Source organism: Merops nubicus, unplaced genomic scaffold (assembly GCF_000691845.1).
Source record: "Merops nubicus isolate BGI_N331 unplaced genomic scaffold, ASM69184v1 scaffold11911, whole genome shotgun sequence".
Taxonomy (NCBI): domain Eukaryota; kingdom Metazoa; phylum Chordata; class Aves; order Coraciiformes; family Meropidae; genus Merops; species Merops nubicus.
In genome coordinates, this window is record NW_008586278.1 from 28874 (window position 1) to 41462 (window position 12589).

A 12589-nucleotide genomic window follows, 5' to 3' on the forward strand; every position below is an offset into this window, starting at 1 on the left:
GCTGCATTTTCATTTATATGCAGTAGTACAGAATACCATTCAAACATGAAAACGGAATTGGATCCTCGAACACTGGAGAACAAAATTTTTGTCATCCATAGCAACACTGATTATCCCAAGTCTATGACATGCTAGCACAGAGCTCTGCACTTAGCATTTAAAACTGAAAGGACTGGTTTTACTCATCTGATCTTTCCTTATGACAGATTTTATCTAGTTCAGACTTGAACAAACTTAGCCCTAATACACACACATTGTAATACAGTGGAATGTTAGGCATCAGTTGTAATTTCCAATTAAATTCTTGGGAAATGCAGATGGATATGTTTTTTTGCTGAGATTCTGACTACTAAAACTCTGAAGGAAAGCATATTTTTTAAGCAATGAAATGACTTCATAGGAGACCTCTTCTTGAGAGATTCACATGCTTTATTATTTTAAACTTGTTTGGGGCCTGAAAGATTTCATATAGGTAACTAGTGAACCCATTTTAAACACAGTATGTTCAGTTTGAATGAACGGTGCATAGCTGGAGAATAGACCAGAAATACAACCTCCAGCTGATAATGGTTGCAGCTCTCAGGATCTATAAAACCAGTTAGCAAGATTATTTAAGAGCATGTTTTTCTACAAATTGTGTCATGAGGAATGATTTGCATGTGTGCCCATCATTTGATTAACTTTTTACATCAAAAGACTGTATACAAGTGCTAGTAGAAAGCAGATAAATAAAGGCTGGTAATTAGTGATTTGAGAACACACTAGCTATAAAGAAGAGTTTGTGAAGATTAAATATTAAGGGGTTAGACAGGAACTTCCACAAGAAAACATCGGTCCACTGATTTTATGACATTACAAGTCAGCTTTGTACCTTTATAGTTTAAACAAGGAAAATATTTATACTGCTAGACTTAAGTTTCATATGGCCTTTACAGCAAGTCAAATATATTTTCTTCATTTCCAGGGGAAAAAAGCACATGTGTAACTGCATACACATCTCCTTGATTTGAGAGGATCCTATTGCTTTTCATCAGCTAAATTAGAAATTCAACTAGAAAGAAAAGCAATAGATAAAGACCAGCATGATGGATTAGGCTATAGATTACATATATACGTGTATATATATGTATATAATATAATTACATATTATAGATAGTTAATTTACATAAGGTGAATACCTAGATGTCATTTGAAGCCTGAAGTTTTAAAATCTGTTTCAAGAGTAAAACCCTTAACAATAATACGGGAAATTCTTGTGCTGTATGACCAGAACAAAAACAGTACTGAATTTTAATTTTTTTTGTTTTCTTTTTATTTTTAGGTGTTTAATGAAATGACAGAACTGCTTTCATCTTACAGAAATTATGATAGTTACCGACGTGCCTATAATGAATGCAGTAACTTTAAGATCCCAATCCTTGGGGTCCACCTGAAAGACTTGATATCACTTCATGAGGGCATGCCAGACTACTTAGAGGACAAAAAAATTAATATATACAAACTATATTCTCTGTATAACCACATAAATGAGCTGATACAACTCCAGGAAATGCCACTTCCTCTGGAGGCCAATATGGACCTTGTTCATTTGCTTACTGTAAGTCTGTTAGATAAGATGAATACCTCAATTTAAAAAATCATTTCATATACATCTCATATCTTTTTATTTTCCGTAAGGAAATGACCAATAGAAGAAGAGAAAAAGTTAGTGATACTGGTTTATCTGGCAGCAAAGGCAAAGCTTCCAGTTCAGCAGTATGCTTCCAATTATTTTTGTAAGGGAAGGAAAATGTTTTTCTGCTGTGCTATAGTAGTATATAGTATTCTGTCTGTACTTTCCCTTAGGAAGTGCTCTAAATCCTCTGCTGATTAAGCCTAAATATGGAGAAAGGTAGAAACCTTCCTTAGATGCATCTTGGAGGCAGAAGATTGCATACAAATCTTTGTTGATTTGAACACAAAAACTTTCACATAGTTCAGTCCCTCAAGATGTATAGGGTTAAAATACACTACTTGTCTAGCTGAGTTTCTTCTGGCACTAAAAAGAATGTCTGACAAATATAGTTGTTGTATTATTCTTCCAGTCATATCTAGTTATATTACTAGCCATATTACTAAAAATTGATACTACCCAGGATGTATGTCACAATAATAGTTTTTAGCTTCTCCTAGTAAGTTAAAATACCACCTTTTGTTAAAATAGTAACTCTACCTTTCTTGTTTCTCAGTTTTGTTTGTCCTTAACAAATACCTCAGCTTGGAAAACTAGATAGGGGGCTTCCATTTTCTGGTTACAAGCCCAGTTTCAGCAAAGAACTAGCAGATAAAATGCTCAGGTGCTTGAGGTTATTCTCTCTAAACTAAAAACACATTGCCCAGGGCCTAAAATAGAGCCCTAAAGTGAATTCCTTCCTGCTACATGTTTTAAATGTTTTATCTCAAATTAAGTACCTTTTTTAAAAAAAAAAGTTTTATAAAATCTTTCTATTACAAATATGTAGAACTTCAGCCACAATTTCATGTAGCTGTATATGACAGGACATAAATATTTAATTTTAAATATCTTATTATATAAATGTAAATTTTAATTTAATATTAATTGGAATAGGTAAATATAATAAATATTAATTATGTAATATTAACAATATAATGTCAATATTGAAATACTTCATTTCCAGCTTCAAAGCAGGAGCTTTTAATCTGCTGATATTCCAGGGCACAATTTTCCTTTTAGTTCCCCAATTTATTCAACAGTCTTTTTCCTTCTTCTGTTTCCTTTAGTGATATGCTTTCTCATTAGCAGGTGCAAATCAGTTTGAAGAGGTATTAGTAATTGCATACGTAAGTCAGTAAATCATAGAAGTATTGTAACATTTGGACTTTTGTTTTGAGTGTCAAAAACTACTTTAGTACTTCCCCAAGAATCTAAAATTATTCAGTTATTACTACAACAGTAACTCCTGCAGTAAGAGTTATTGCATATCTGCAATTTGAATAAGGTTGTTTATTAGATAAAATAGAATATTTTGGTTTTTTTAGTTTTGATACATCTGACTGCCATGATCTTCACCCTCTGACAAGTTTAAATTTCCTTGGGACCTGCCATAGGTTGAGGCTTGTAATACGTTTACATCTAGCTTTTCTACTCCATCATGTCTAGTGTGAATATTTGCATGTAACATGATACTTGTTGGAAATTTACCAGTCTTCACTCTTAGCTTGAAATTTGTTTCCAGTCAAGAAAAATATTTGCTATACTGTTTTCCAAGATGTAAGGAAAAGCAAAGGTATTAATTTGAAGGTTTTTTTTTCCCCAAATTCCTTTATTTACCCAGGTGTAATGTTTCTCACTTCACGTAACTGCTGTTGACAGCTAAAGGTTCTCACTAAATATATGCAAGTCTGTCTTTTATCCTCATCATATATTTCTTAGTTCAGCATGGTCACAGCTAGAGTAGATAAGCATGTCATGCTTGTCCAAGAGTTTTCTGAGAATTTGAGTGGATGTACAGTTGCAGTGGAATGGTGCTTCTGTGCTTAGTTGCATGACAGACCACTTGAATGTTATGGGAGTAGCAGTTTTTTCCAGGTTAAGTATTAACTGACTGCTAATGATGCCTACAGTCGGTTGCTGTGCTAATGACTGTAGCTGTGTAATGCTACACGTTCCCAGCTAATGGTGATAAGAGTCTGGAATTTAGAGATGTACCTGTTTCAAATCCCTGTGAACACCTGTGCAGCTCAAGTGTATTTTTAATACATGCAACCTAAACTAAAAATCCACCAAAAAATACTAAAGCATGCCAAGAACAAGTTTATCAAGTAGTAGTTGAGTGTTCTGGGATTAAACTAACATTGTGTTTGTTTTCAGCTGTCCCTTGATCTTTACTACACAGAAGATGAAATTTATGAGCTTTCATATGCACGAGAGCCAAGAAGTCACCGAGCTGCCGTAAGAAACTTTACAGAGTCTTAAGAAAATTATTTTTTTGCCTTATGAGTGACATAATTTTATCCCTTGCATTCATTTAATTATCTTTTATGCTAAATTGAAATAATTTTAGCTTTCTAGACTGATCAAAATCTGTTAAGGCATAAATTGTTTGGTTGATGATGAAGCCTAAGTTATATGGGAGAGCTAACACCATGTGAGATTTTATAATATGAACACAAACATAAAAGAAGTTACTTGTGTGGAGACATGATATCAGGCTCAATTTTGGCAACTGATACTGATGCTTTTAAATGAAGAATTCTTATATAACTCAAATTATGAACTCCATGAGTGTGATACCATAGTTTTGTTCTTGTTTTATAAATATGGAAAAGACAGTGCATTTAGGGGTGTCAATGAACTGTAACAATCTAAGGAATGACAACTGTTTTGGACAGTTCAGGGAAGAGCTTCCTCTTAAGTACTATGTAGTTATTAAAAGCATGATGTTGGGTCTAGCAGGCTATTTCTGCAGTCCTGTATCACAGTCTGCTGTCACAAATGAAAGATGATTTAATACTGAAAGTCTTTCCATGTGGTACTGATGAAGTTCCATTTAATTTATTCTAGCCTTCAACACCTTCCAGACCACCAGTAGTTGCAGACTGGGCCTCAGGAGTAGCCCCAAAACCTGATCCAAAAACCATCAGCAAGCATGTTCAGAGGATGGTAGATGTAAGTACAGTTGGACTATTGACATTATGTATCAGTTGTAGCCTTAATTTCTAGGTCTGAGAAGATACAAAGAAGGAAAAAAATACTGGCCACATGTCATATCTGTGCTGAGTTTGTAAGCAATTCTGTCCTCCCTAACAGATGCATCTGCCTAGCTGTAAATAGCAGCAGCAGCCCATGAGGCATACAAATAAATTTTTTAAATGGCTGAGGAGCCAGCAGGGAATGTGAATGCTGGTTGGAGTACTTCCACAGTCACCCTTCCAGGGAGCCAGAGTCCATTTCTACCAGGGACCTCAACACCATGTTATTGACGGAGTCTGAAAGTGGGCCCCTTAATAGCATCTTTACTAGCAGCTATTTCTTTTTCTCTCTTTTGGGTCACCCACTTTACTAGAAACCATCAAGTAAGCTGAAGTGATTGATTCCAAAACTGATGGGGGGAGGGAGGCAGAGTTTGTCTTTGCACCCTGCTTCATCTGTTTTCCTTTTAAACACTTCTAATACTGCTAGATATCTTTCGATACATGCTGTTTTGGAATACTTCAGAATTTGGCTTAAGTGTGCTCCTTGCCTTAGGGGCAGAGACAAACAGTAATGTTGTTCCACAAGTGGCAGTAGGTGTCTGTGTGACAAGTCTGTCATAACTACTTTTCAGGTAGCATTGACCTGATGAAATAAGCTAAGCAGCTGCACCGATTTGGCTACAAATATCATCACTAAGAGCACTAATTGAGAGCATTAGTACAAGTTGTATAGGTAGGCCTGGACATAATGATCTTAAAGTGAAACCCTAAAAGAGCTGTAATTCTGCAGCAAAGCATTTAGTCCAGCCTATGTTGACTTAATCTCCATTTTGCTACAAATCAAGAAATCATAATGCTGCTTTAGTCTCAAGCAAAAGCAGCAGTTAGACTGTTGTACTGTTTAATAGATACTGGGAGAAGGTAGGAGAGGAAATCCACAAGTATGGTGGAGGCTTTCTAAAGTAATTACAATCCTTGCAATAAACTATTCTACTATTATCACACACAGTCTGTCTTCAAAAATTATGACCACGATCAGGATGGATACATTTCCCAGGAAGAATTTGAAAAGATAGCTGCCAGTTTTCCATTCTCATTTTGTGTAATGGCTAAGGACTGGTGAGTACCTAGTGCTGCTTATCAACTTTATAACATCTGTTCTGGGAGGGGGTTTTGCGTTTAAATTTTATTTCTATTATTAGCATGGTAAAGTCATCCTCTTCATTCACAAACAGAAGCGAAAACATAACTGACAAAAGCATTGTTGAAATGTTTTGTGAATGACATCTTCATGAGCTTGCAGCAGTGGTAACCAGGCTGATGTAGGAGGAAGAACATTATCATTAAACATTATTTTTCTAATTTTCAGTACATACTGCTGAAGAACCTTCCTAAGATGAACCCATCCCTCAAAAAGAGAAAATTGGCAAATGTATAGTTTAGTCAAATTAAGAACATTCTTCTTAAGATATTAAAGCATGGAAGAATACAATCGTGTTTATTCAGAGGTTTTCTATGAAGTAGTTTTGAGGTTGCATCACGTATGCAGCTATTTTGTTTATCCTTACAGGCTGCTTTTTAAATGTGTAGATAAGGTTCTGTAGACTTTGGAAGCCATTAACAAGGATTACTGAGGTCACTCTAGTGTTTTTTTCCCCATGAAACAGCTACTGCCATTATAAATAGTGAAGCAAGGTAATTCTTCTTATGCATTTATGAAAATGTGTGTCCCAAACATGTTTTTTTGTTTATTTTCAGGGAAGGTCTGATCAGCAGGGATGAAATAACTGCTTACTTTATGAGGGCTAGCTCAATCTATTCCAAACTAGGACTTGGCTTTGCTCACAACTTCCAAGAGACCACTTACTTAAGGCCTACTTTCTGCGACAACTGTGCTGGATTTGTAAGCTTACTTTTTAGTAAATTATGTTAAGATTGTTTGGAATAGTGCCTTTTTTAATCTCAAGATCACCATATGTCATATACAGACACGGATCTATATAAAACAGTGAAGCCACACAGAATGCCAGGCTTCTGTCTGTGTAGCTATTTAAGGTACCCTTTACACCCGTCTTTGCTGTATTACCTGTTCAAACATGGCTCCTCCTACCTTCTGGTGTTTGGTTGTGTCACCAAAGAGTCTCGGACAAGACTTCCAAATCCAGAGCCTTCCACTTCATGTCCTCATACAGACATGACGTGCCCCATGCCTAGGGCAGAGAAAGATTTTATAAAACTAACTGTCCTACCAACCTCCAGTTTAGCTGGGATCAAACAAGGGTGCTGAGACAGAATTCTCCATCTACTCCAGCTCCACAACTTCTCTGGGGGCTGTCACATCTGCTGATGTATTCATTAGAGACTAGCTCAGGATATTTTGTGATAGAGGAACTAAAAATATTGTTTGCTAAAGAGGTAAACAGTTCCTATCTGGATTTACCATTAAAAGGGTAAGACACCCAAGATATTCTGCAGGTGCTCAGGTGTTAGAGATGATTGGAGCTTTTAGGGGATTTTTACATCTGGAGGTAACAAAGTACAGAGCAATATGTTAATACATAGTCTTCCTGTTTGTTTGAATTTCAGCTATGGGGAGTCATTAAACAAGGATACAGATGCAAAGGTAAGGTACTTCACACTTTGTTAATTATAATCTATAACTGATGGTTAATGACAGAAAAATCTCATCATCCTGAGATACTTTGCTATGTCTATGGACCTATTTAATCAGACCTCTCAGGTAGAATAGGACTGAGTCAAGAATAGTACGACAGATAGATGGTCCAGAAGAAATGCAAAGATGAAAGAACCCATAACTGATAGCTCTAGCCTTTTGCAAAACATCACTGAATTCAGAGAGTTTGGGAAGAGACCTTCCTATTCCAACGGGTGCAAGCACCAACACTGTGGTAACCGTGCAGCACGTTCACAACATGTATTTTGGAGCGTTTTCTTCCTCGTCCAGGCATCTGCTTTCCCTGCAACTGCTGCAGTGGGAACACGGTTGTGACCGACTGTTGCTAGTTTGTGTGTCCACAATCAAAAGGAGTTCTAGATGTAGGTAACACAGCAATGTTATTGGTTTCTGTGCCAGATGTGTGTTGATTACAGGTAATGCACGTAGAGAACACCAGAGAAGCTTTCTTGTTTCCTGGGGAGACAGCGCTGTGTGAGAGCTGATCCGAGGTGCTGGTGCAGAGCTACTGAGTCACGTGAACGTTCTGTTCTGTTTACAGACTGTGGAATGAACTGTCACAAGCAATGCAAAGACCTGGTTGTGATCGAGTGCAAGAGACGGCCCAAAACTTCAGCTGCAGACAGCAGCCCAACATCTGCTCTTGCTTCAAGCCTCTGCCCAGTAGGAGTCAAAGAGCAACTCCACGGTGAGAAAAGATCACATTAAAAATATCAAAATATAATCTTTCCTTTGCTCCTTTTTATTCTAAAGCTGAGTTATGCAGCATCATTTTAGGTTTTGTTAGTTAACAGCAGTGTCTTGTCAACATATAAACTAGAACTGCCTGTATTTCATTTAATTAGAAACTAAAGATCTACAGCTCTCTCCCATCTTTCCTTCTTGTATCAAGCAAGCTATATAAACTTCTTATATTGTGATATTACCATGTAGGCCTCCAAAGGAGGAAGTGCTGCCCTTGAATAAGGCTCAGGCTACTTCTGTTTTGTTTTAAATTTTGATTTGGGTGTTTCAACTCTCTCTCCATAGTCTCTTTCTTTGAATTTCTCTCCTGCTCTTTGCCTGTATCTAATGATCTTTAAGTCCAGTTCTTGCACTTCCTTCTGCTGACCACTTGCCCAATATAGAATGGTATTATCATTAACAGACAGCCCAACAGCCAAACTCCTCCCTCCACTACCACACCACACACCAGAGACCCAAAGGGCCAGACAACCAGAGGGAGGAACAAGTCAATGCACTCACCCATTGCAGTGAACACAAAGAAGGGAGTGAGCCAGCCAAGGAGCCAAGCCATCGAGAGGGCAGCAGCCAGGCCATGAGCCCAGTTATAGAGCAGGGACTCAGAGACAGCTTCATGCTCTGGCCCTGCCATCCTGGGAACTCCACTTGTCATGAAGAGTCAGGGAACCCCTTTCGAGAACCAGAACCCTCACACAGCACATACACTATACAGGCAGCACAACCAATCCCCCTGCCAACAGTCAGCTCTTATAGAGGGAGCTTCTTGCCCCCCCTCCAAGTTAATGTGGAAGGTGGGGGCACCTGGTGGTGATCTCCTAATCAGTTCCTACCCAAGGCCGGCCAGACCGTGGGTGAAAATCAGTCAGGAGGGTCCTTCTTGCCTGATGGTGGATATCACCCATATGCCAACCCTCACTCAGGGATGGGGAGTTAACCTCAGCCGTTCACGCTTCAATATCAATCTTTTAGCATTGCATTTCAGATCCATACTGCTGGATTCCATCTTAGGATTCCTATTAGCACTTATATGGAGCTTAATGCAGACAACTCTTGGTAATGGCCACGTGCATCTTGTGTGCTTGCACCTGCAGTGGCTACAGCACTGAGTAATAACCACCTTGTGGGATGTCACACGTATAGAGGGACTGAACTGTAGCATGTTGACCCATCGTCACCCAGTGTGCCAGAATATGGTACCTCTCAACTCTACATCATGTTGAAGAATGGGGGTTCAGATCTAAGTTGAAGGTGTAAACCTGATCTGTTCATCCATATCCTCATTTAATTCTCCAAAGTCTGTAGCAGCTACTGGACCAACTTTATTCTTTCCCTTCATGTTTGAACATGCAGCCTCATTTAATTTTCTTCCCAACAACAGAAATTATTTTATCTGAAAGAGGTCTTTTTAAAATCCTTTAATCACATATTTTGCCCACTATTTCTAGCATTGTGACTCCCCCTATCCCCAAGTTTTTACTCTTATGTCAACTTTTTAAAGTGAATGAGCTGCAGGTTGTGATAACACTGAACCTAACACCCAGGTTTAAGCTTCCAGCCCAGCCCAGTCACCAAGATTAATGGTCTATGTAAAACCTCTTAGTCATCTAGAGGTTTTTCTTCAGCTGACCTTGATGCTACACCTGTTTTGCTCTTACTGATTCATATGTATGTTACTGAGACAGGGCAAGGAGTTGTTCCAAGAGACACAACATTAAGAAACTTCCAGTGACACCTATTTTGGAGAGCAATGAATGCAGTATCAATAAAGAATAAACCTTGGTTTATTTATTAAAATAATGTTTAATTGCTGTGCCTCCTGTTTCTCCTTTCCTGGGATAAGATGATGACTCAATTTACCATATATATTCTACAGGACAAGAAGAAGGAGTGTTCACATTTCCTAATGGGGAAATAGTGGAGCACAGTGAAGACAGCAAGGACCGAACCATTATGCTCATGGGTTCCTCAGCTCAGAAAATCTCAGTGAGACTGAAACCAGCTGTGGTTCATAAAGGTACACAGACTGATCTCAGACTGCTGGCTGCTGATGTATCTCGTAAGCAGACAGGGAAGAAAGAACACAGGATGCCAGAAAATCCTTATCTCCAGGCAGCTCCACCATCCCCACGTCCAAGCCCGATTCTAGGCCGCAGAAAGGCATATGTTAAATGGGAAAACAAGGACTCCAGCCAGAAAATGAAGGAGGAGCATCACAGCTATAAACCCTCATACCAGGAACTTGAGCAGGTATGTACACGATGAAACAAATTCCGTTTTACACACCAGTGCTGCAGAATGGTTGTAGGGTGTGGGGGGTGGCTGCGTGGGGAGGTGTCCCCTTGTTCCACTGTAGTTAATTGCCAGAACAATACACAAGGGGCATCATAAATTCTTAGCCACTTTAGTATTTCAGGCATAAATGTTAGTACTAGCACAGGTCTTAGGGAATAGATCTTGAAGCCCTTGTTATGATTACACTGATCCCTGTCAAGTCTTCAAAGTGACAGGCAGGAACATGAACATAATTGAATTGCTTAGGATAGGATTTTACTCCATAAAACGCCTAACACAGCCCTGAATTTCTTCCTGCTTTTAGTGCCCTCTGCTCCTCTAAGAGACAGACTATATGGTGTGGGGAGGGTGGGGAGCTCTGCTTTTGTTCAACTGACAGCGAATTCCTTCTTTTTTTTTTTTTTTTGATAACTTAAAAGTCACCAAGAAATTTTCCTGTGTAAACACAAGGCCTCTTGCTAGATTTCACCTGCATCAGCCCAGTTGTGGTTCACCTTACTCTACAAGTGTTCCAATACAGTGGCTATTCTTAAGACTGTGTCACCTCAGATTTGGCCTAAATTCAGGTTTGTAAAAACAACACCTTTCCAGATAGCTAAAGAGACTATCACAATATCATCAATGTGACTGATGGACAGATCCAGATATGATGAGGAATTAAGGCAGACTTATTTTCATACCTTACTCATTACTATCATTACTCTGAGATGTACCAGCATGGAAATAGTCAACAACAGAACCACAGCCTGATATCTGAATGATCAGTATAACTTTCAAAGTGTCCTTTGCTGTTGATAAAGTGAGCTCACCTTATATGAAAGGTGACTCATTTATTAAGACAGAGGTTAAGACAATTAGCAAGAATCTTCCAGTACAGATCATTTCTCTTTCAGTCAACAGCACATTCAGTACAGGTAAGGATGTGAAGTTTGGATGCAAGAACTGGTTCTTTAAAATGTCCCATTCATGTGAGTCCCACAGTCTATACTTGTCCTTGCTCCCTCACCAGGTCCTGACCTCAATGACTGAGCAGCAGCTGATGTTATAAATTAATGTTTTTGATTATTGTACATCTATTTCTGCATTAGCAGAGCAGTAAAGTGTGAGCTGGGTTCTTGTTTCCCCCAGATTACTGCTGTTAGAAGAGCAGCAGTGGAGGGTGGATAAATGCAGGTTGTGGATGTGACTGTCAGACAGCTGCTGGAAAGTTTTAAAAGTATACACAAAGGATAGATCAGTGACTATGGAAACTCTCAAATGAGTTACAGGTTCTGTTCCACAGATAAGAGCTACACCAGCTTACATTTATGCCAGTCAACCTGAACATACAACCAGACAGTTCTGAAGCAAATGATAAATAAAATACCATTCTCTATTTCTTTTGTTTAGGAAAGAAATATTCTAAAGGCAGACAATGAAGGTTTAAAGATCCAGCTGGAACAGGCACATAAGACAATTGAATCTCTCACAATCCAGCAAAGAAATCATGTAGTCGACAACCTACAACACAGAGACTGCTCCTAGCAGACAAGAGAGGAAATCTCTTGTGGAAGAACACAAGACTAAAGGATGGGTTGTGCTAAAGTTGCATTACCAAGTGAACTGGAGAGAGTCCTAAAGATGTTAGGCAGAAATAGTCTCTTTACTCAACACATTTCCACATAAAACATACATTCCCAAACATATAAATCCATTCCTTTGACTCTTGAAGGTAATTCAGCACTATCTGTGAAATTAGAATAGTATCTTCTAGGTTTGCATTTAAAAGAAGTGACATTGTTTCTGAAGTTTCTGTTCATGATGAAGACCATGTGGATTCCCCAGTGACCTGGTCGCCAGCAGCACATCTCGCTCTACAAGTGTTCTGACAAAGTAGCTATTCATAAGCCTGTGTCACCTCAGATTTGGCCCAAATTCAGGTTTGTAGAAAGAAATGTTCAATGAAACTGAGTATTTAAGTGAAACTGGATAATATTCCATTAAGAGAAACAGTTCCTTCTCACTGTGGCTGAAACCAATTAAAATAATGAAGTGACTGCCATCTTTATTTCTAAAGTTTAATGACAATATTAAAATAAGTAGTTAAGCTAATGATATTTGATTCTTAGAACTTAAGATAAACTGACAATTTTTTTAAACCTCTTTCAGAACTTCAGAATTCCT

General features: G+C 38.4%; 1 protein-coding gene across 1 annotated transcript in view; it reads left to right on the top strand.

Annotated features, from left to right (window-relative positions):
* RASGRP1 (RAS guanyl releasing protein 1 (calcium and DAG-regulated)) overlaps positions 1-11950 on the top strand; it is a gene marked incomplete at its 5' end in the record, with an annotated part of 38948 nt that extends 26998 nt beyond the window's left edge. The window contains 9 exons of the mRNA XM_008948595.1: positions 1322-1597; positions 3872-3952; positions 4565-4669; positions 5705-5814; positions 6454-6598; positions 7282-7318; positions 7932-8078; positions 10008-10381; positions 11816-11950. Of these exons, the coding sequence (XP_008946843.1) occupies positions 1322-1597; positions 3872-3952; positions 4565-4669; positions 5705-5814; positions 6454-6598; positions 7282-7318; positions 7932-8078; positions 10008-10381; positions 11816-11950 (1410 nt within the window). The remainder of the gene's footprint in view (positions 1-1321; positions 1598-3871; positions 3953-4564; positions 4670-5704; positions 5815-6453; positions 6599-7281; positions 7319-7931; positions 8079-10007; positions 10382-11815) is intronic.
* Positions 11951-12589: the final 639 nt, after the last annotated feature.